Below are 20207 nucleotides of genomic sequence, written 5' to 3' on the forward strand. Positions count from 1 at the left end.
GTGCTCCCCCTTGAACTCTACCATACACACAAAAAATGGAGATATGGCCCACTTTTTTCTCAGTGGAGAGGATGTACTAGATCTCACATATTTTTCAGTAATTACAAACCAGTACGTAATAAGACAAAACTTAGTTGTATGTTATTTGAAGACTAAACTAGAAAGACAAGTTTTACAGGATTATTTTTGTCCAGTTATAAATAACAAAATCAGTTTCTGCATTAGTACTGAAGTAAAAAAAAAGTATCTTACCTTCCCCTCACCCAAAGACAACGCTCTTCAAATGTCCACTTAACTACAGTCTTTGTTAACTTCATTAATGTACTCCACTAGGCAAAGCAAAGCTACATGATACCAGTCTAGAGCTGCTATTATTTCTTGTGTGATTTGGAACTAAGGTATCATCATCCCAATTTCCTCCCCCAACTCCCACTCCCCTGCAACAAGCAAACAAAACCAATAGCAACAATCTTCCATTTGGAAACGAGCTATATTTGCAAGGTGTTTGGGGTATTCCTGACACCCAGAGAGAACCTGCACCAGAAATCTTAAAGATTGCATAATGAGTTGATGTTTTAAGAACAAAATATAAGAAAACAGTTTTTGATGACTTCATGTCAGCTTTAGGCTTGTTGTCTAGTCATTTATAGATAGTTTTAGCTCATAAAGAAATTAAAGATGAACATCAAGATTGTTCTAAGTTGTATTACACGAGCAATTCATTAAAAAGCATGCCACACACACACAAATCTGAGCATCTGTGGATCAGGATGTCCATTTCTTATGCCATAACACTTTTTAATGGTGTGCTTTTCTTCCAATAACTGGAAACCTCTTGTGAGGTTACTTAGTTCATTTTGTGATAGCACCAGCGTAAAGCATGAACTCCTTGCTGGTTGCAGAAATTCATATTCTAAAGCTTTGAACAACTTTTTAAAAGAGTTACCCAGGAAGAAGTATTCCCCATTTGCTCACAGAAAGCAGGAATACCGTGATTATCAGAGAAACAGTTAACTAAGTATTGAACCACTTTATGGCTTCCAATAAAGCACAATTGCTTTGTAAACAAATCAGCTACACCCCCTTTCCCAAAGAATACTCCAGAAAGAAAAAAAAATGTAAATGCAGTAAATGCAACAACAAACAGAATAAACTTGCCACGGATACAGAAGGACAATGTGGAGCAGCCAATTAAAACACTTTGATGGATTTGTAGGCTAGAATTCACCTATCCTGAATAAACACTAAGCACTGTCTCCAGGTTGCTAAGAATGGCACCAGTTAACACCTAGGAAATGCAGGGCATCTCATCAGTCAAATTCCAACTGCAGCTCTGGACCTGCTGCATTCGTTGTCCTAATGGAAAAGTGGAATATTCCATGGATCCCATAGGAATTGTGTGGTTCCAGAAATTCCTCTGTGAACACTGTGAGCTTGGTTGATGTGTGCTTTCTCTACATTGGCTAAAACAGGCTTCTAAATAAGTTAACAACTCTGAAAGTTTTCCAATGCTATTCTTTGAGAATAAAGCTATTTATTGTGAAGCTTTAAGTTCACATGGGGCTTTATTTTGGAACAGCTTATCCAGACAGTTCCTCATAGCAGACACATTATTAAATCCCATCACCCTGCATACTGGAATATTCCGAGGAACTACCAAAGTTTACACACAAGAAGTGGACTTTGATTATTACATTGCATTATAGAACTGCAGCATGGAAGCAACAAGTATGAGTACACCTCTATAAAATAAACTAACTGTGAGATGGAAGAAACTAAAGAATGAGTCAGATCATGATGGGAAAGTTTATAACTTTATCCAATGTGATAAATTTGAACACCTGGTACAGCTCAAAGCAGGGATGTGAAAGTATAAATAACTGACAAAACAAAATAGATTCTCTTCTATTAAGTTCTACAAAATCTAGACTCAGAACCCAATTTACCACTCCTTTATAAGTTTGCTGCAGAATTGCTACAGGGATGTGAAAGTATAAATAACTAACAAAACAAAATAGATTCTCTTCTATTAAGTTCTACAAAATCTAGACTCAGAACCCAATTTACCACTCCTTTATAAGTTTGCTGCAGAATTAAATCAAGAAAAGCATCATATTCTTTACTGTCTACTTTTAAAGTATATATACTTGCCTCCTGTTTGTTCTGAATAGGTCCTGCTTATAAAGCAACCTTAGTTCAATCAGGTCTTTAGTCAAAAAAGAAAAGAAATACGCACAAAAATTATAAAAATTAAAGACATAACAGCTACAGAAGTAATTGCCCTGATATCTTAATAACTTAAGGAATATTGAAAACAGCCACAAAAGCCCCAAAGAAAAACAAATAAGCAGTTTGTGCTAGTTTGGCCAAAGTTTTGCTAATATAGAGTCTACCAGAAAACACACAAATACCGGCAAGAAACAGCAGTTCCATATTTAACATCAGTACGAACCGATCTCTGGGCAGCATAAACTAGGAAAGAAGGTTTTAGACGGAGCAGGGACGAGACACTGCCGCTGTCAGCCGAGCGCATCTGGAAGCTCGTGCGGCAGGATCCACACACACCCATCGGGAGAGGCTGTGCTCCCAGCGGCATCACCCAGCCCCATCCCCAGCAAACAGCTCCACTCCAGGGCTGGAGACACCCACGCTGGAAAACAACAAGCCGCTATTCTTCCTCTGCCGGGTCGCGTCCCTGCGAGCGCCCCGAGCGCGGGATGCGGCGGGAGAGCTCTGCCCACGGTGCCACCGAACGCCCTCAGCGAGCGGCGCTCCGGGAGCGGCCCCTCACGGCCCCGGGAGCGGCTCCTCACGGCCCCTCACGGCTCCGGGAGCGATCCCTCACGGCCCCTCACGGCTCCGGGAGCGGCCCCTCACGGCTCCGGGAGCGGCCCCTCACGGCTCCGGGAGCGGCCCCTCACGGCCCCTCACGGCTCCGGGAGCGGCCCCTCACGGCCCCGGGAGCGGCCCCTCACGGCTCCGGGAGCGATCCCTCACGGCCCCTCACGGCTCCGGGAGCGGCCCCTCACGGCCCCTCACGGCTCCGGGAGCGGCCCCTCACGGCCCCGGGAGCGGCCCCTCACGGCTCCGGGAGCGGCCCCTCACGGCTCCGGGAGCGGCCCCTCACGGCCCCTCACGGCCCCGCCGCCCGCCTCACTCACCGCCCGCCGCGGCCTCCCCGGGCCGGCCGCGCCCCGCGCCGCCGCCTCCGCCGCCGCGGCCGCCCCGCTCGCCTCGGCCGCTGCCTGTGCCCCGGGCGCGGGCGGCAGCGGCGCCGGCAGCCGCTCCCCGACAGCCGCCGCCTCCCGCACGGGAATAACAGGAAGGGAGCGGGGCTGACCCCGGATGGGGAAGGCACCGCCCGCCGGAACGGGAACCGCGGCGGGGGGAGGCGGGCGCGGCGGTGGCGGGGAGCGGGTCGGGGAGCGGCGTGCGCTGCGGGATCGCGGGCTCGTCCTGCCCTGATGTCAGTGACACCCCCGTGCCCTGCACATCTCAGCGCGGCTGGCCCAGTCTTGACCCTTTTCCCGCTTCTGGACCACCAGGTTTCTTTACAATCAGCTGCCACTGGCATCAAGGCGCTGTACGTGAGTCCGGTGTTTTGTTGGCCCGCCAAGCGAATGCCCGTACAAATTAGAAGTCGAAGAGAAATAGCATCGTAAATACGCACTCCCAAGTGGGTGTGGGTTTTCAGGGTGTGAAATGAGAACGCCGGGCTGGGGTACCTTGGTGAGAGCCAACAAGATGCAACAAGTGAGGGTGGCACTGAGGTGATGATAGGGAAGAAGGACACGGTTATTAATTGTTATTAATTGTTAAGGCGTTTTGGTAAATCACTCTATTGTCAAGGGATATTTATCCTTTCAACAACTGAGATGGCATAAGCAAGTTTTGGAGCCAGGTGTGAACATGGTGAGGGCGTTGGTGAATTCTCTTACTTTGAGTAGTTCTCCAAGCCCCAGGGTCTAGCATGGGACCACATTCACAGCCGTGGCCAGGCTGAGACGCTGCAGGCAGCTCTGCGGTAAGTGGGAGTCGTGCGGGGCATGGCAGAACACACCCAGCAAACCTCGGGCAGAGCAGGCTCCGGGAGCATCCCTGCTGGCAAACTGCCCCTTTGCTGCTTCGGCTCCACATCACCACGGCTCCTGATTCCGTTCTGCAGCATCCTTCCCAAAGGGAGCCTGCAAGAGAGCCAGAGAGGGACTTTTGACAAGGGCATGTAGTGATAGGACAGAGGGCAGATTTAGATCAGACTTTAGGAAGAAATTCTTGACCATGAGGGTGGTGAGGCCCTGCCACAGGTTGCCCAGAGAAGCTGTTGCTGCCCCATCCCTGGAATTGTTCAAGGCTGGGTTCAACAGGGCTTGGAGCAACCTGGGCTAGTGGAAGGTGTCCCTGCCCATGGCAAGGGCGTTGGAATGAGATGGTCTTTAAGGGGCCTTCCAACCCAAAAACTGTGCTATGATTCTATGAATCTGCTAAATGAACTTTTTAAAAAGATCTAACACAAATTAGTAACAATCAGTGTGTCAAACCAATGAATTGCCAAGTGGGTTGGCTGACGGCTACTGTAAAATCTGGGTGATGGTTTCAGCCTGTAGTGACGTCTCAGCACTTTCTTGTTCCAACAAAAGGGGAGAAAAATCAACAGAAACTCCATATGCTTTGAAACGGGGTGGCCCAACCACACGGGTGAGGCCTTGGTGGCTCGAGGGGAAAGCATTACTCATTTTGGCTACGAGCAGCATGAATAAGATGTTTATATATGCAAATCAGCTTCATTGTAACGTCTGCTGTAAAAAAAAAAAAAAAAAAAAAAAAAAAGAAAAAAGATTTATGCAGAACCAGGGGCCAGGAGCGAAGAGCACTGCCCGCGGCTGCTGGAGGAGTTTTCCCCGCGGTGCCCGGGGGCTGTGCGGAGCGGCGGCCCCGCCCCGGCGCGGCGCGGCCCCGGCCCGCCCCCGCCGCCGTCACTTCCCGCAGCTGAGAGCGCCCGAGCCCGGGCCCGGCCCGCTCCGCTCCGGTAGGTGCGGGGTGCGCGGGGGGCTGCGGGGTGGTGCCGGGGATCGCTCCCCGTGCCGCCCGGGGGATGCGGATGCCTGTCGCTGCCTCTCGGCTGTGGTCGGTGCCTTCCCGGAACGGTGCGGCGGTGCCCTGAGGTTGCGGTGGTGCCCGGGCAGTACGGTAGCAGAGCATGTATTTTTTAAATTGCTCTCCAGCCCCCAGACTGCGAGGCAAGCAGCTTTGCAGGAATGCCTGCGGGGAGTCGGGATTTACACCCTGGTTTGTGATAGCCCCGTTGACGTAAGGGATGGTTCTGAGTTGCTAAATGTGTATCATCAGCGGAGGGTCAGCGCACCTTAAGGTAGAGCTGTGCATGCTGTGTGTGTGTTTGGTGCTGCCTTCAAGCCCTGCAGCGTTACAAAACAACCTGCCTTTCATGGAGAAGGGTGTAGGCCGGGTGCGTGGCCAAAGGAAACTTTCTGGCACAATTACATTAAGAGATGTCCATGTATTGATAGACGAGTGAACTTGAGAAGAAATGCCTCCTGTCTCGAAGATAGAGCAGTGGAACTCACAGCTTGTTCACCATTTCTACAGATTTCATCTTTGTTGTTAGTTGCCTCAGCTGCCTTTAAGAAACAATTCTGGTGGACACATAGATTTCTTACTGTGGTTTATTCTTTTCACCAAGGAAAGTCAGGCTGTGCCTTCCCCATCCTTAGTTTTGAGGCAGGACCAGCTCCTTTCCAGCTCTTTAGGTGGGCATTACCAGGCTATGGCACTCATGGAGCCTGGGTCTCCTCCTTCAGCGCTGCCCTTGGGATGCCCCGGTGAAAGGAGGGAGAAGGGCTCTGCACCTGTCCCCCTTTCATCCACTCAAGGACAGCTGGATTGGGTGGAAGTGTATCCTGGCGTGGCTGGGATCTGAGAGGTGCTGTCCTGGGGCAGAATGGCTCCTTCAGCTCACCCTGGAGAGCTGCATCCTTACCCTGCCTTGGGCTCTGCTGGTTGGGGTCCCTGGTGATGGAGGTGCCTTTGTTGTGTCCTAGGGTAAAGATTTTACAGCTTCTCATGTGAAGGGAAAGGAGGAGTTAGAAATGTTCTTTTTCCTTCTGTTGTGCAGGGTAGCTGTAACAACCAGCAGTGGAGGATTAAAGGAACCTGGAAATAAGCTGATTTTTTTTTTCTTATAAATAATACCAGTAAGAAAGAAATGAACATAACTTGAGCAATTTCAGTGGTTAAAGATCACTGTCCGAGGAAAACCAGAATTACATACATTGCATAAGCCAAATCAAGAAGTCTTATTATGAAATTGCTCATACAACCTTAATTTTATCTTCAGACAACTGCTTACTTTAAAAAACAGTAAATGACCTTACAGTTAAAGATATACTAAGAATCTTGCATTATACCTTTTCCCTAAGCACTGTTCCCTCCTGTGTATGACAAATCCCATTTGTGACAGTTGCAAGAAAATGCAATGCAACAAATGCTCATGCAAAATTAAGCAGATGAATCTCAATTGCCATTTACTGTACATCTCTTTATGTTGCTCTACAAAGTATTTGGCTATAATTTACCCTCATTTTAAGGTAAGGGGCCAATTATACTCGTGTAATAAAACTCTGAAATTAGCTGGCATGTGTACCTGCTTGCATAGTTGATTTAAACTGCTTTGATAGGCCTATGTTATGATGTATTTAACCAACATGAATATGAACTTGTTCCATCTGTAGTCCCACAGAAATTAGACTGTCTACAGAGTACTAGTTGAGGAAAATAAAGATAAAAAAGTTGTCTTCTGTTCTGTTTAACCAGGGTCATGTGTGCTGAAAATAGAAAAGGGGTTAGGTAACACTAAAGAATTTACACTGCTGATGGATGATTTGCAGCACCATTCCTGTGTATCCTCTTCCTTCTTTGTGGTGGATTCTACTCTGAAATTTTGCAGATCCTTGGTGGTGGAGGAATAATATAAACATGAAAACTCATGGTGGCTCTGTTATTGCCTTAAAACATTGTCCCCAAGCCAGTGCATACTGTCTTTTTTTAAAAATAATTTTTTTCCTTACCTTTAATATTAGTAATTAGTGAACTACCTCCAGTCTTGTATTAGAGTAAGTTTGGGTTTGAGAGAAACATTTCAGAGATTGTTTTGTCACTTGAATGCTTTAGTCCCATTCATTCATTTAAATTATGTTTTATTCTTCCTAGCAGAACATAGACGTCTCTGGGAAGAGAGATCCAAAGATAATACAGTACCTAAAATTGCAGGCTTCAACTGGGATTTTCCATAGCTTGAGTGTGGAGGGTATTTATCTTCAGCTAATTTTAGCAGGTTGGAAATCCCGGAAGTTATCCCAGATAAATGCTATCTGCTTCTTTAGGTTCCTAAATGCCTTTGAAGTCCCTATTTTCAAAGGCGACTCAGGAACAAAATTCCTTAGTGGCATTTCATGTAATTTTCCCTAATTTTTCACAAGTGTTGCTTTAAAATGCAGATGTGTCTCTTTATTTGCTTAAACAAATGAACAAAGCCCAGAGCATAAACATGGTTGGTGCCAATGCAGCCCTAGCTGGGAATGATCTGCAAAGGCCAAGATAATGCTTCTCTTGATCCCAGTGTGGCACTGAACAGGATTTGTTATGATAAGAAGCTAATAAGACATGAACAAAAGTAGCTATGCCTTAATTCATAATGTCACTGCTCTGTATTATTCTAGGGATGTTCAACTGGGCTGTAGATGAGATTTATAAACTTTAATTAAATAAATCTCTCAGAACCTCTTGTTGGAAATGTGGCGCTAGTTCTAATAACTTGAATTAACTGAGAAATAATTGAATAAAAGTCAATATGAGATAAGTTCTCCATTTTGCAGAAGAAGATGTAGCTCTAAATGTTGCATTGCTTGTAGTTAGTAATGGAATGTGAAAAATAGCTCAAGGTCGTTCAAGAAGACCATGGGGGAGAGCCCTTGGCAGCTGACTGTACAACAAGGTGTGCTCCAGCTCATTCCCACTCTTTCTCTTTTGTTGTCTTACTGGAGGAAAGCTTTTCCTCAGGAAAGTCTTTGTGAGTATTTGAGGGATACATGTGTTTATGTTTTTTGCATCTACCTATATACAATAAATCTGCTTTGAAGTATTTGGATTCTTAGTAAATGTTCATTGCAGTAGTCTGCTGTAATATTTGTTTAGGTCTTGGAGAGTGATCTTGTCCTTGGGCTTCCAAAGGAGGATGTGGAAGGTGGATGTATCCCCCCAGTGACACAGCTCTGTGTGCTGTGCATGGTGTATGTGCCCACTTCTTGTGGGCATGGAGCACTGGGGAGAGAGTGCTGCTGTCAGGTGCTGTGGGTGTCAGGAATCTTCACCTGCCAGGAAGGTGCCAGGGGACCCACTTCTTATATAACTATCTTGTAATGTGGCCCTGGTTGTCTGGGATGCTGCTGTTCCCATGGGCGGTAAAGTGTTGCAAACTGACTTTATCCTGCTTGGCATTTCGAAAAGGCATGAAGTAGAGGCAGTGGAGTTACAGGGATTGCCCCTGGATCCTTGATGTTCCTGTTCTTGTTGCTTATTTCAGCATTTTTTTCTTTCTGGTCTAGATCTGAAGAAGACTCCTCCTCCTTCAGCATTAGTATGCCCATAGTCTTCCTGGCCAATGATTCTTCTACAGCAAGCAGAACTTCTTCCTCATCCTGAGAAGCCTTCATCCCTTCCTATGTCAGTGGCTACAAGGCCAAGAGCCAGCTCACCACTGTCCCCACCAAAGTCTCTCGGACTGGGGCCTTCCTTTCATCACACACAAGAAGAGGAACTTGCCAAGGTGGTGGAGCAGGACCCTATGCTGGAGGAACTATGTAAGCCCCTGTGCTGTAAGCTTTGCAATGTCACTCTGAATTCGGCCCAGCAAGCCCAGGCTCATTACCAGGTAAGAAGAGCAGCAGGAGGCACAGCTTTTGGGGCTGCTGCATCTGCAGCTTGTGGAGACATTCCTGTGCCAGCATGAGTACTGCCAGCAGCGTTGCTGTGGTAGCACAGAGGGAAGTGTGGGCTAATGCAGGAGGACTAACTCAGCTTCTTGAGGGGGTTTTGTGTGCTGCACACCAGCAGCAGCATTCAAGTTGCTCATCTGGAGCTTCCTCTGCACTACCTTATGGACTGAAACTGCTCTGTAGACATATCTTCACCTTGCTTGGATTTGCTGGTTGTCCAGGCATGCTGCAGTGCTTTCTTTTAAGGTGTTGTTACTGGAGCTTTTTGCAAAAACACTGTCCATAGGGACAGAGAAGTGGTGCCAATATGGCATGGGTGAAAAAGCAGGCACTTGTGATTTTTCCTTTGTTTTATGCAACCTGTATTTGATATCTACACTAGTTTAGTAAAATTGACCTTCTGATTCCAGACATGATTTTGTGAGGCCTGGTCAAGTGTTTTCTGCTGGATCCAGGTGTGCTATTAGGAAAGGGGCTGCTGCCATGTGTTTATCAGGGTCTCCTTTCTGAGGCTATGCACAGCACTGATCTGGTGGGGCCTTTTATGCAAACTCTCCTCAGCTGGGTTGGCTTAGATCAAATTTATTTTGTTTGAGTTGATCTTGTTGAGCTTTCTGAAATAGGGTAAGGACTCTTTGCATATGCTTCTTGCTGAAAGATACAACATGCCAGCCTTGCATTATCCCATTTTCCTACAGCCTCTCTAGCTAGTGCTGTATTTGCAATTGGAGATAGTGACTTTCTCCACCAGTGAATGCAAAAAGGTGGTTGTCCATAACCTCAGGACACCAGAGCCAGATTTCAGATTTGCTGTTGGCACTGAAAAAGTGGTATCCTGCTAGTGAAGGGGTAGGTTGGTTTGGTGTGACACTTTTAACATCTTATTTCTGCAGAATTTCTGCCATGAGGGGATGTAACTTGCATTTGCCTTACTATGCATCCACAATGTGCATATGCATAGTCTTGTGTTATTCTATCAGGTTTTCAGAACACCAAAAACATATATGGTATATGTTTTTCAAGAAAAAATAAAATATGAAGTGGGTTTTAAATTCAATCTCATGTTTTAACTCAAGTTTGCAGTCCTATGAAATCTGTGTTGTGTGTTTAGGCATATCAAAAAATGGTGCAAAGCAGTTGATAGTCTTAAAACACAAAATACTGGTTTTAAGTGAAATGGAATCAGACTGAAAAACTAATTGAAAATCAGCTGAAGATGGGGCCCAGTCATTCTAGGTGTTGAGCATTTTGGAGAAAGGGAGGAATGCCTGCATCTCTTAAATTCAGAGCTGGGTGACAGCTCCTTTACCTGAGCTGCCACCTTCATGGACACTTTCTCATTTCAGTCTCTGGATCCTTTGTCTTTCAGAGTAAGATACTATTGTTAGGACAGTAATTAATCTGGGTTATCTTTGCAGGGTAAAAACCACAGTAAGAAACTCCGGAATTACTATGCTGCCAACAGCTGTCCTGCACCTGCCAGGATGAGTAATTCTGTTGAGCCTGCCCCGCCTCAGGTTGTCTCCCTTCCAACTCAGGTAAGGCATGGGAAGGGGACTGAGATCATCTTGCTTGTCACCTAACCCCAGCAAGGATAACCAGATCTCAGGCTTTGTGGATTACCACAGGAGTTGGGAAAGAATTTTCCTTGTGGTGGCACAGGATGGTGGAAATGGCCTGTTGTGAGCTGTTTGCTTTCCTTTGAAGATGCAGATATTGATCTGCACTTGCAGCACAATGCTTGACTTCAAATGTTCTATTTCTGCCTGGCAAATATTTTGATTCCTAGGTAAGTCCAGTGTGCTCCTGATGACAGCTGTGTAAGGGCAGGTATAAAACAGCATTGCTGGAATTGGATTTGGATGTGAGGGTGTGGCATCCTCTGCATAATCATCCCTCTGTTGTGTGAGGAAAAAAGTGCTTTGGTGCTCCTACACCCATTGCCCAGGGCTGTTAGCTAATTCCTCTTTTGTTGCTCCTTTTGAAATGCTCATTCCTGTGTGCAGAGTGAATGTATTGTTCTCTCAGTGATCCAGATTAATTCTCTTTTGGGCACATTAGATGAAAAAAGATATGTTTTTTGTTACCTCCTTCTAGAATTCATCCCTTAGGTTTGTCATGAAATGTGACAGCTAACCTGGCTTTTGCCTGTGACTGTGCAGGGTCACGGGGATTGAAGCTCTGCCTTTCAGTCCCCACAACATAAGCCTGTGTTGCCTGTAGGGAAGCAGAGTATTTGCAGAGTGGCAGACTGTTCCTGGCCAGAGGGAGATTTGGCCCCATGTAAATTGGCACTGCAGCTCACAGATGTGAACTGGGATGGGGTGGGGTCCTGCCTGGGGATGTGGCTGTTGTACCTGCCAGGATATCTGGTGGTGTGTTTTTTAATGGAAGAAATAAATGGCCCATGGCAATAAAAATACCTTTGGGGCCATGTGAGGGTTCAAGTCAAAGCTGTGTGTCTCTAAGTTTGAACAGTATCAAAGGAGATGTGAAAGAATGTTGGCTTGTCAAGTGCTGCAGTGACATGGCTGCATGAATCACTGCTGCTGCACTGTTTACAAAACACTTTTCCCTGGATGTTACCTGCTGAGGCATGGTTCCTGCCTGGGTCACTGGATGTGGTCTGACTCCACAGACACATGAAGGTGTCCTTCATATAGCAGGAGCTACTCATGTGAAACTGGATCCTTCCTTTGAAGTCTGGATCCAGGTGTTCTCCCACCTGAAGGTTAAGGATCAGAGGTTTGGCAGCTTTGCTACTGTTTTTTTTTTTTTTTTCCTCTTGCTGTGGTCACAGAACTGTGTAAAGAGAGAGTGCTGTGGAGAGATTAGGTGGACTGTGAATAGGAGAGAGAAGCACCTCTGCCTTTCAGTGGGTGTTCCTCAGAGTGAAAGTCACTGCTCATCAGCTCCCAGCAGTTAGGAGTTAAATGATTGCTGTGATGTAAACAAGCCTCTGTGGCTGTTGCAGAGCTGTTTGTTCAGATTGCTTTTCTCTCCACCTCAGGCCAGGAATTTGCAGGCTCTCCTGGAGGTGATGCAGGAACAATGAATTTCTTGTAAGAACACTTCGGGACAACTTGAGAGTGTCCTAATCCATGGGCTTTAATTCCAGCTCTCCTGCTGTCTGATGAGGACAGCAATGCTCTCAGTCTCTTCGATTGAAATATTTCAGAGATTTAACCTTCTTCTGTTTCACATGCTGTCTCTCCCTTTGCTGCTAGATGGGATCCAGCAAACCAGGTGGCCGAGTGATCTTGGCTACAGAGAATGATTACTGCAAGCTTTGTGATGCCTCATTTAGTTCTCCGGCTGTGGCACAGGCTCACTACCAAGGGAAAAATCACGCCAAGCGGCTGCGTCTTGCAGAGGCACAGAATAACTCATTCTCGTAGGTATTGTTCAACCTCATGCTCAGGCTGAAAGCATGTGGCAGTGCCTCTGATAGTTCTTTTGTTAGAAAACTCTGAATTGCAGCTGTTCATATTTGTTTAATCTGCAGGGATGCCTCAGAACTAGGTAAACGAAGGGCAAGGAAAGAAGGGAATGAATATAAGATGATGCAGAACAGAAGAAACACGTATGCGGTTCAGAACAACACAGGTAACTTGGCGCTTGCATCTCTTCTGTACTTGGAATAGTAATTAATAATAAATAGACTTGTCCTTCTTCTGTTTCTGAGGTCTGTTTTAGCAGAGTCAGGTTGTGAAGGGAGCAGGTCCAAGCTCTGCTGATCCTTCATATCTGCATGTTTTTTTTTTCCCCAGCTGCTAAAGTTGCTTTGTTTTGTCAGCCTGCTTGTTAGTTCTTTTTCTCAGTTTGTAACTTAATTTACCATCTGCCTGTCTCTAAGTGGTGACAGTTTTCCTGCTTTATTTTCTTGGCAGGTGGCCAGGTGCGTTGACTCCTACTGTGGCACATCAACCTGTACTTGCACTCTCATGACCAGAATGAGAGAGCATGTTAGCCTCCCTCTAAGACCATCTGTTCCTAGCATAGAGTCCTTCCTCAGGTGTTAGATACTAACTTTGCCTCTTTACTATGATTCAAAGAGTGTATTACAGTCTCCAGCCAGGCATCTATTTCTCTTTTTCATTACAGGTTGTTTTACAAGCACACATTAGCTGAAACTCTGAATCCTGGTGAAGCTTGGTTTAATCATGTCATTCTAATCACTGTCATGTGGAAAAGATAAATCTTTTAAAGTTCTATTAAATATAATTCTGTGAGTTTTAAACTGAGGCAGCTTATAATCAAAAGATTGTTCCAGTTCTACAATTAGATGGTTAAAGGGAAAAAAAGAAGAATTGATTAATTAATTAAATTATTAGATTCCTGATTTTCAATAAGACTGGGACACTTTTATAAAATATCAAGTGCTGTCCTGTATGCTACACCTCTGTCAACCTGGAAATCAGCAGAGCAGTTGTGGGGAAAATAAGCCTTGACTCTAATTTGTTAAAGAAGCAAACCTTTGTCTGCTTTTCAGTCATTCCTTGGACTTAGGCATTGTCACTGAGCTGCCTCAAGCTTTGATTTCTTCCAGGTAAACCTGGCTTTTCTGTTGTCTCCCCAGGTCCCTACTTCAACCCCCGCTCGCGCCAGAGGATCCCCCGGGACCTGGCCATGTGCGTGACGCCCAGCGGGCAGTTCTACTGCTCCATGTGCAACGCGGGCGCCAGCGAGGAGCTGGAGTTCCGGCAGCACCTGGAGAGCAAACAGCACAAGAGCAAAGTGTCCGAGCAGCGCTACAGGAGCGAGATGGAGAACCTGGGCTACGTCCAATGACGCGCCGCCCTCGGCAGTAGTTTGCAACTAGAGCAGCTTGTCTCTCGCCTGCTGTTTGCCACATGCCCTGCTTTGTGCTCCATTGGGTAGGAGTGTGCTCTCGAGCTGTACATGTAACACCTGCAAACTTACTGGTATGGTTAGATTTTTTTTCTATCATAGTCGGCAGGATGACGCTGTGCAGGACATGAAGTGTTTTCGGTGTTTGTTTGCTAGTTATCTAAGGCTCTTCATTGTGTTGAGTGGTGGGGAGGAACTGTGTCTTCTCCCCAGCCTTCTGCATGAATATGCAAAGCCCAAGAAGTGCTGGAAACTTCTGTGGTCCTACCACATGGGTGGACTGTGTGCAAAGCCCACTCCCCTCTTGGCACACCACAGAGCAGTGCTCCAGAATGCTTCCCTACAGCAGACTGAATCTCTGGGCAGCTTGTAAGAGGGGAAGGAGTAGGGCCTGTCAATGTGTGAATTAGGTGGTGTATTTGTCCACACTTTGCTGCTTCTGGCCCCCATTACAGTCCAGAGTAGGTTCTTTCCACATCCTTGTAGAAAGGCTGTGCATACCTCTTCTCCTTGGAGGATCTTGCCTCTTACTGCTTCCTCTGTGATGCAGACTCCATTCTGAACATCTGACATGGATTTCAGCTGATTAGCCCCATTCAGAAATACTCTTCTACTCTTGATATTGTTGCCTGGACACCTTAATATACCATGGATGTAGCTCATCCCCCTGAAGAGAATCTCTGGGGATCTCAGTGGCTTAGTGAACTGGAAAGCAAACCTGCTCAGGTGAGATGCGCTGTGCTCTGATTCTGCCTTAGACTGAGGTTGAGAATAGATGGAAGGAGCTGTCAGCTGTGATTTCTTTGCATGTTAATGTAGAGGAGAGCAAGAATTGGTCTCTAGCCTGCAGTCCTTACTCTGGAAAAGCAAGGCTGCCTGAAATCTGTGTAACAGATATTGGTGTGTCCCACTTCCACACCATTCCCTGGGCAAAGCCTAGCAAAGATGAAACTTCTAGCTTTGAACTAGCGCTGCCAATATTGGTTGACTTTCCCCCCACTCTTTCTTTTTCCATCTCAGGATGGGTTTTAATTCCATTCTTTGATGTATACTTGACTATTCTAGGGACCATCAAAAATCCAAAGTTACGTAGGATTTAAACGTCAGGGTGATAATTGTTTTAGTAACGGCTTTTTGGCCTCATGGAAGTATTCAAGAAACTTGTTAAGCAACTTTTGAATCCTAGGCAAACTCAAAAGGTGTGTGTGTGTCTGTTTTGATATTCCTTAGCAAAAGTAGGAAGGGGAAAAAAACAGACGTAGGACTGTCAATTATTCTTCTGCTTGTTTGGGTAGATGTGAGGAGCTGTGGTTGGAATCCAGTTCACAGTGTCTCCAAGTGGCAAGTGCAGCACGTAGGTGGCTTTTGTTGGACCTGATCCCCCACTGTGCTGCTGGAGCTGTGCACTGGTGTAGCTTCACTGACTTCAGTGGCAGGTGCAGAGAGACGGTCCAGGAAGCACCATGGCTCATCTCTCACCCCTCTTCAGGCAGCTGGAATTAGATGCAGCTCCATTAGTTTTAGTAGGATTTTAGCAGGGATGAATTGTACCTAGTGCATAGTGTTGAAGGTAGCTCCCCCACCTCCTTTTATTGCCATTCTGATCCTGCCTCTTGCATTCCAGAAGGACTTTCTGCTTGCCTTAAAAAATGAAGAATGAGTAACAAAAAAAATCCAGGTAAACTTTATTCATCTTCCCAGTCCATCTTCAAAAGGTTTGTTGCACTTGGCTGCTCCTCAGAAATTGACTGTTGTTTTCTTCAGCTCCCTGAGTGAGCATCAGGGAGCTATACAAGCTGAATGCAGCCTTCCTGAATCCAGGCAAGGTGAGTGCTTGCAAAGTAGTTGAAAACAACTCCCTAGATCATTCTGTGCTGATCCTTGCCCTGCAGATAGACACAGAGGAATAGGTGTCCTCATGAATGGGATTCCTTCCCCTCCCTTGTGCAAAACTCAGTTAAATGGGGTTTGTGCCCTGGAGCACATGAGAAGGTAGAGCAGGTGCCCAGGTTGTAGAGCACTCACTGAACAGTTCTGACAGCTTTGTAAATCTGTTTTTGCTGTGCTTTCCTGCCCCCTGCCTCACCCCCTGTGTAGCCTTAGAAGAACATTTGCCTTTCCAGAATCTCTCATCAGCCTTTCCCCATCATTCTATTGACAGAAGGGCTCTGGTTTTCTCTTTGTGTCCTGTCCTTAGGTTTGCCAGTCTGACACTACTGTCCAGAGGGACAGAGGGACTTAGATGAGCCTTACCACAATGTACTTCAGCACAGTGATCCCTGCATTATGGTTAAACACCCCTCTGGCTGTAAATTAAAGCATGGCTTTTCCTACAGGCTGCAATTAGTAGCAGAAAAACAACCCTTTGTGAAATATGAGCTGGAGGAGCTGTCAGTACTGCTGCTGTCTGGCTTATTGCTAGAGATGAGGAGGCATTTTTGCTTGCTTTCACGTGTCCCAAAAAATCAGCTGTTCACCACTTAGCTTTGGTTACTGCTCCTACTCCCAGCCCAGCCATCTGCTCCTCATTTGGCATTTCCAGTGACTGCTGGAGGTGTCAAAACCTGGTTTGCTCCAGCTGTGCAGATGCAGCCCAGCTGTGTGCTGGTGCTTTTGAGAGGGTGTGTGAGGGATGTGCAGGGAACTGCTCTTGCAGGCTCCTCTCTGCGTAGGGCTGAGTCTGGTTTGGAGTAGTGGCTTCAGTCGGCCCTGAGCAGAGAAGCCTGAATCTACTTTGTTCTGTTCAAGGGAGTACAAGTGAATGTGATCATCCTCGTAATTTCAGAGTGGTGGCTTGTAGAGCAGATGTACAGCAGGCAGTGGGACTCAAGTGACAAGGTAGGACAGATTTCCTCCATGGAAGGAAAGATGTCTTGCTGGGAGAAGCAGCTGAGACTCCCTTTGCCCCAGTGCTCTGTTGTGGCCCTTCCTGCAAGCTACCAAAGCTTTCCTCACCCTCTTCAGCATTGCTTAATGGCTTGTGATCTTCCCACTCCCTTTTCAGCATAGGAAGTTGCTTACTGCAAAGAGAAAACGCCCAATCTCCCCATTATCCTTAGGGTTCATGACAACCCAAACTCATACTTGTCAACATTGAGTAGATCCTGATTTTATTTCTTTTTGTGAAAGGTGTTCTCCAACCACTGTTCAAAAAATACTGAAAACACATTCTGGGCAAACCCTTTTGATGTAGGTGGGCTGGGGAGAACACTGTACAGCTGAAGTGCCATTTTCCAGACCCAATTGATGTTAAACCAAGTACCAAACCTAAGAAACAGGACTTCTGTGAAGCTGTCACATTGGCCAGTAGGTTAATGACCTTTGCTGCTAGAAACAAAATGTAAATCAATCTGTTCATATTTATTTTACTGTGCTGACCACTAATTGATTTGTTAATATTTAAGGCATTATGCTGTAGGTTGTTTTTAAGTGGAAAAATTCTACATCGCACTTTGCTTTTGGATCAGAGCAATTATTTATTGTATTTGTGAAAATGTTTTTCCTCCCACATAGCTATTGTTTTCTTTCCCTTGATGCAAAAAACCCAACCAAACCCAAACAGCAAACCCCACCGCAAACCCCCCCAACCAGATCTGGCCCATGGATCTTTGTTTCTTTTCATGCTAAACAAAATGGGGATTTCCTTGCAACTTGTTATCAAATGTCAATTTCCAATTTCTTTTTCCTCAAATGATTCCTTTGCTAACTTGGGATGTTATTTTTAGAGACACAAAGTTCATGCTTCATTTAAACATTCATTTCTTCTAAGGCAAAGAAGTAAACCATGTGGAATCCATGACTTGTGAGGAGTATGAAAGCGATACTATTTTGTTTGTATTAAGCATTAGCTTTTGTTTTGCATTCTGCACTAATGAGTAAATCTGTTATAATCTTGCCTAACGTTGGTCTGGTTTTGACTTTTTGCTTTCTTCATGCACATTGAAAGGAACACTGAAAACTTCTGTGGAGTTGCTTAGGATGGTCATCAGTGCAACAACACGCAGATTTTTTTTTCTGTAAAGCTGCTTACTTCCTTTCCTAGATGCCTATTATAGGGCATTAGAAGGGAAAACTATTGCCATAAGCATGGATTCATATTTCAGCTTACTAATGCTTGATGTCCCTTTGCTACATTACTTAAGTGATGCTCTCACTGTAAACAATGGGAATCTTGCTTGGGTCAGGAGTAAATGAAATACCCAAGGCAAAGATATTTTGTTGGCTGGGGCCAGGCAAGGTACATTACTAAGTTTGTCTCTTACTCCTCCGTTTGGATTACAACACTCTTATGGTTTTGCTTTTTGAGGACCGTTTATCTGGATCTGTAAGGATTTGGTCTTGCTCCAGCTAAAATAGTTTGAAGTACCTTGACTTTAGTTGGGTTAGGAGCAAGACTTGAAAACCTTCAGGAATTTCTCACTGCTGATGTTTTATATGTGTTTTTTTTGTGAATGTTTTTTAAATTTTGCAACCACATATACAAGGATGCTCTGGATGAAATGGAGATCTGTTGCTGATTATGGAAAAACAAATGCCATGGTTGGATAACAGAAAATGGAGAAATATGGACCTGGTTTGTTTGAAGTTAGTGGCTAAACTTCTTTTATTTTGAGCTGGGCTTACCACCTGCATCAAGTTGGAAGGGAAAATAAAATCCACTTTGAAATAAATGTGGTCAAACAGTTCTGGGAATCTCTCCTTTAAAAAATGTATCACAGCTAAAATTGTATCAGCTTACCTGAAATATCTGCAGGTAAAGATAGAATTGAATTTTTGAAAATAAAATCAGTTTTTCAATATGTATTTTGCAGGGGAAAAATTACTTGATTTCATTTCCTTCTGCATCTGTCCAGCAACACCATTTGCAAGTGCTTTGAACATGTTTCATCTAGAGCCTTCTTGTCAGGTTGTTTTGTACATTTTTCCTTATTTCCTTTATATTGTACTGACCCCCATAAGGGAATACTTGATGAAAATGAATTTTTTTTTTCTTCTTCATTATATAATAAACCATATTGCTCTTACCATTGCACAGCCCTGATGTTTGGTGTTGCTGCTGCTCATAGCTGGACTAGGAATGACTGAGTTAGCCCAGCTCTGAGTGCAACTACATGAATATGTTTTCACACACTGATAAAGGAGTATAATTCAAGGTAGAGTTTGTTACTCTGGAGGAGGGTCAGTGTACTTCCAGCTGTTACTGAAAGCCAGCTCAGAGCTGTCCTGGCTTCAGGAGGGTTTGGGAGTGCTCAGCATGGGGCAGGGTGGGAGGCAGGAGGGGCACAAAAGGCTCTGTTTCTGTCTGTGCTTTCCCCTTAGTGGACAGCACAAGCTCTGCAGCAGCCCCAGGCTGAACCACTTTCAACTCTGACTGTGAAAAGCTGGGGACAGGCTGAGCCTGATACTTACATTTGCACGTTTTTTTACCAGTGTGCTCTTTCCCCATTTCATTACTTGAGGGCTCCAGAAGAGCAAATACTTGTGCAGCATAAATGACTTTCCAAACTGAAAGGACATTCTGAGTGGAGCCTTGGAAGCAGAGAAAATCTGGGCTTTTTGAGTTCAACTCAGGTAAGAGCAGAGCTCAGCCCTTCTGAGGTGCTGCAGCCCTGCTGTTGGTGCAGTGAGCTGTTGACCTCAAGGGCAGTGCCCTGGGGGCACACCAAAGGCATTTGGGGGTGTGACTGCTGTTGGGGCACAGATCTGGGTTTAAAAGCAACTGTGAATCCCTGCACTCCCCTGTCCTCTCTTATTCTAGGCACTGAGCCCTTACCTCTAAATCCATGTGCACCAGAAGAGATAATGACATACAGCTTAACACCTGATATGTTGGGGAGTCTGGAAAGAGTACTTCAGAATTAAGAGGCTTGTAGAAAGATCATCATGATGCCAGGAATCTCTTATTGCAGCTGACTGGAGAGTTTGGGGGCTGAGATGTCGTTTATGACAATAGCTCCTCTTGCTCTGTGTGAACCTGTGTGGGAGGGGATTGTTTCAGCAAAGGGGGAGGCTCCTGTGCAAGGCAGGGCTGTCATCTCAGTAGCCTCCAGGGGCAAATTCTGCCATGTATGTACTTGCTTGTCCCTTTAAGGACTTTTCCTCCTCGTTCTTGTCCACTGATTATTAAAGATCATTTTCCAGTTGTTGCAGCTTTCTCTAACACCTCACAGCATCTCAGCAGCAGCTTGATTAGGAAATGGCCAAACCACCCAACACATGAGATCTTGGACAAGTATCTCCTGTTTGTAAAAGCTGGTGATACTAGGAGCATGTCTGGATTAGCAGATCTGAGTTCTGACAGAGGAGCAAAGCCATTCATCTGCAGGATATTGCATTTGTTTATGTCAG

At 45.5% G+C, this 20207-nt stretch overlaps 2 protein-coding genes across 7 annotated transcripts in view; one reads left to right on the forward strand and one right to left on the reverse strand.

Annotated features, from left to right (window-relative positions):
* Positions 1-3207, reverse strand: part of PIK3CA (phosphatidylinositol-4,5-bisphosphate 3-kinase catalytic subunit alpha) — a 42153-nt gene extending 38946 nt beyond the window's left edge. Inside the window, exon 1 of one of the 2 annotated variants that reach the window (XM_021544337.2) lies at positions 3162-3207. The gene's annotated coding sequence lies outside the window, so the exon portion shown is untranslated. Of the gene's footprint in view, positions 1-2452; positions 2718-3161 lie in introns of those variants that run through there. The other variant, XM_021544338.3, reaches the window with a different exon arrangement.
* Positions 3208-3403: 196 nt separating this feature from the next.
* ZMAT3 (zinc finger matrin-type 3) lies at positions 3404-18891 on the forward strand. Of its 5 annotated transcripts, none has more exons than XM_021544333.3 (6): positions 3404-3587; positions 8619-8944; positions 10427-10546; positions 12236-12402; positions 12514-12614; positions 13588-18891. In XM_021544333.3, the coding sequence occupies exons 2-6, from the start codon at positions 8675-8677 to the stop codon at positions 13797-13799; spliced, it is 870 nt and encodes a 289-aa protein (XP_021400008.1). In that variant the 5' UTR covers positions 3404-3587; positions 8619-8674; the 3' UTR covers positions 13800-18891. The 5 variants fall into 5 exon arrangements, with proteins under 5 accessions (XP_021400008.1, XP_021400007.1, XP_021400005.1 ...); XM_021544332.3 differs by having other exon boundaries at positions 3405-3583; XM_021544330.2 differs by lacking the exon at positions 3404-3587 and adding an exon at positions 4961-5020 and having other exon boundaries at positions 8618-8944.
* The last annotated feature ends 1316 nt before the right edge of the window (positions 18892-20207 follow it).

The sequence above is a fragment of the Lonchura striata genome, chromosome 10 (assembly GCF_046129695.1).
Source record: "Lonchura striata isolate bLonStr1 chromosome 10, bLonStr1.mat, whole genome shotgun sequence".
Classification (NCBI taxonomy): Eukaryota; Metazoa; Chordata; class Aves; order Passeriformes; family Estrildidae; genus Lonchura; species Lonchura striata.

What these genes read in the sequence shown, in the direction of transcription:
- ZMAT3 (XM_021544333.3), top strand. Translation starts at nt 8,675, where the DNA reads ATGATTCTTCTACAGCAAGCAGAACTTCTTCCTCATCCTGAGAAGCCT. An exon ending in GCACAGAATAACTCATTCTC is followed by an intron (nt 12,403 to 12,513) that starts GTAGGTATTGTT and finishes TTTAATCTGCAG; the next exon opens with GGATGCCTCAGAACTAGGTA. An exon ending in TGCGGTTCAGAACAACACAG is followed by an intron (nt 12,615 to 13,587) that starts GTAACTTGGCGC and finishes TTGTCTCCCCAG; the next exon opens with GTCCCTACTTCAACCCCCGC.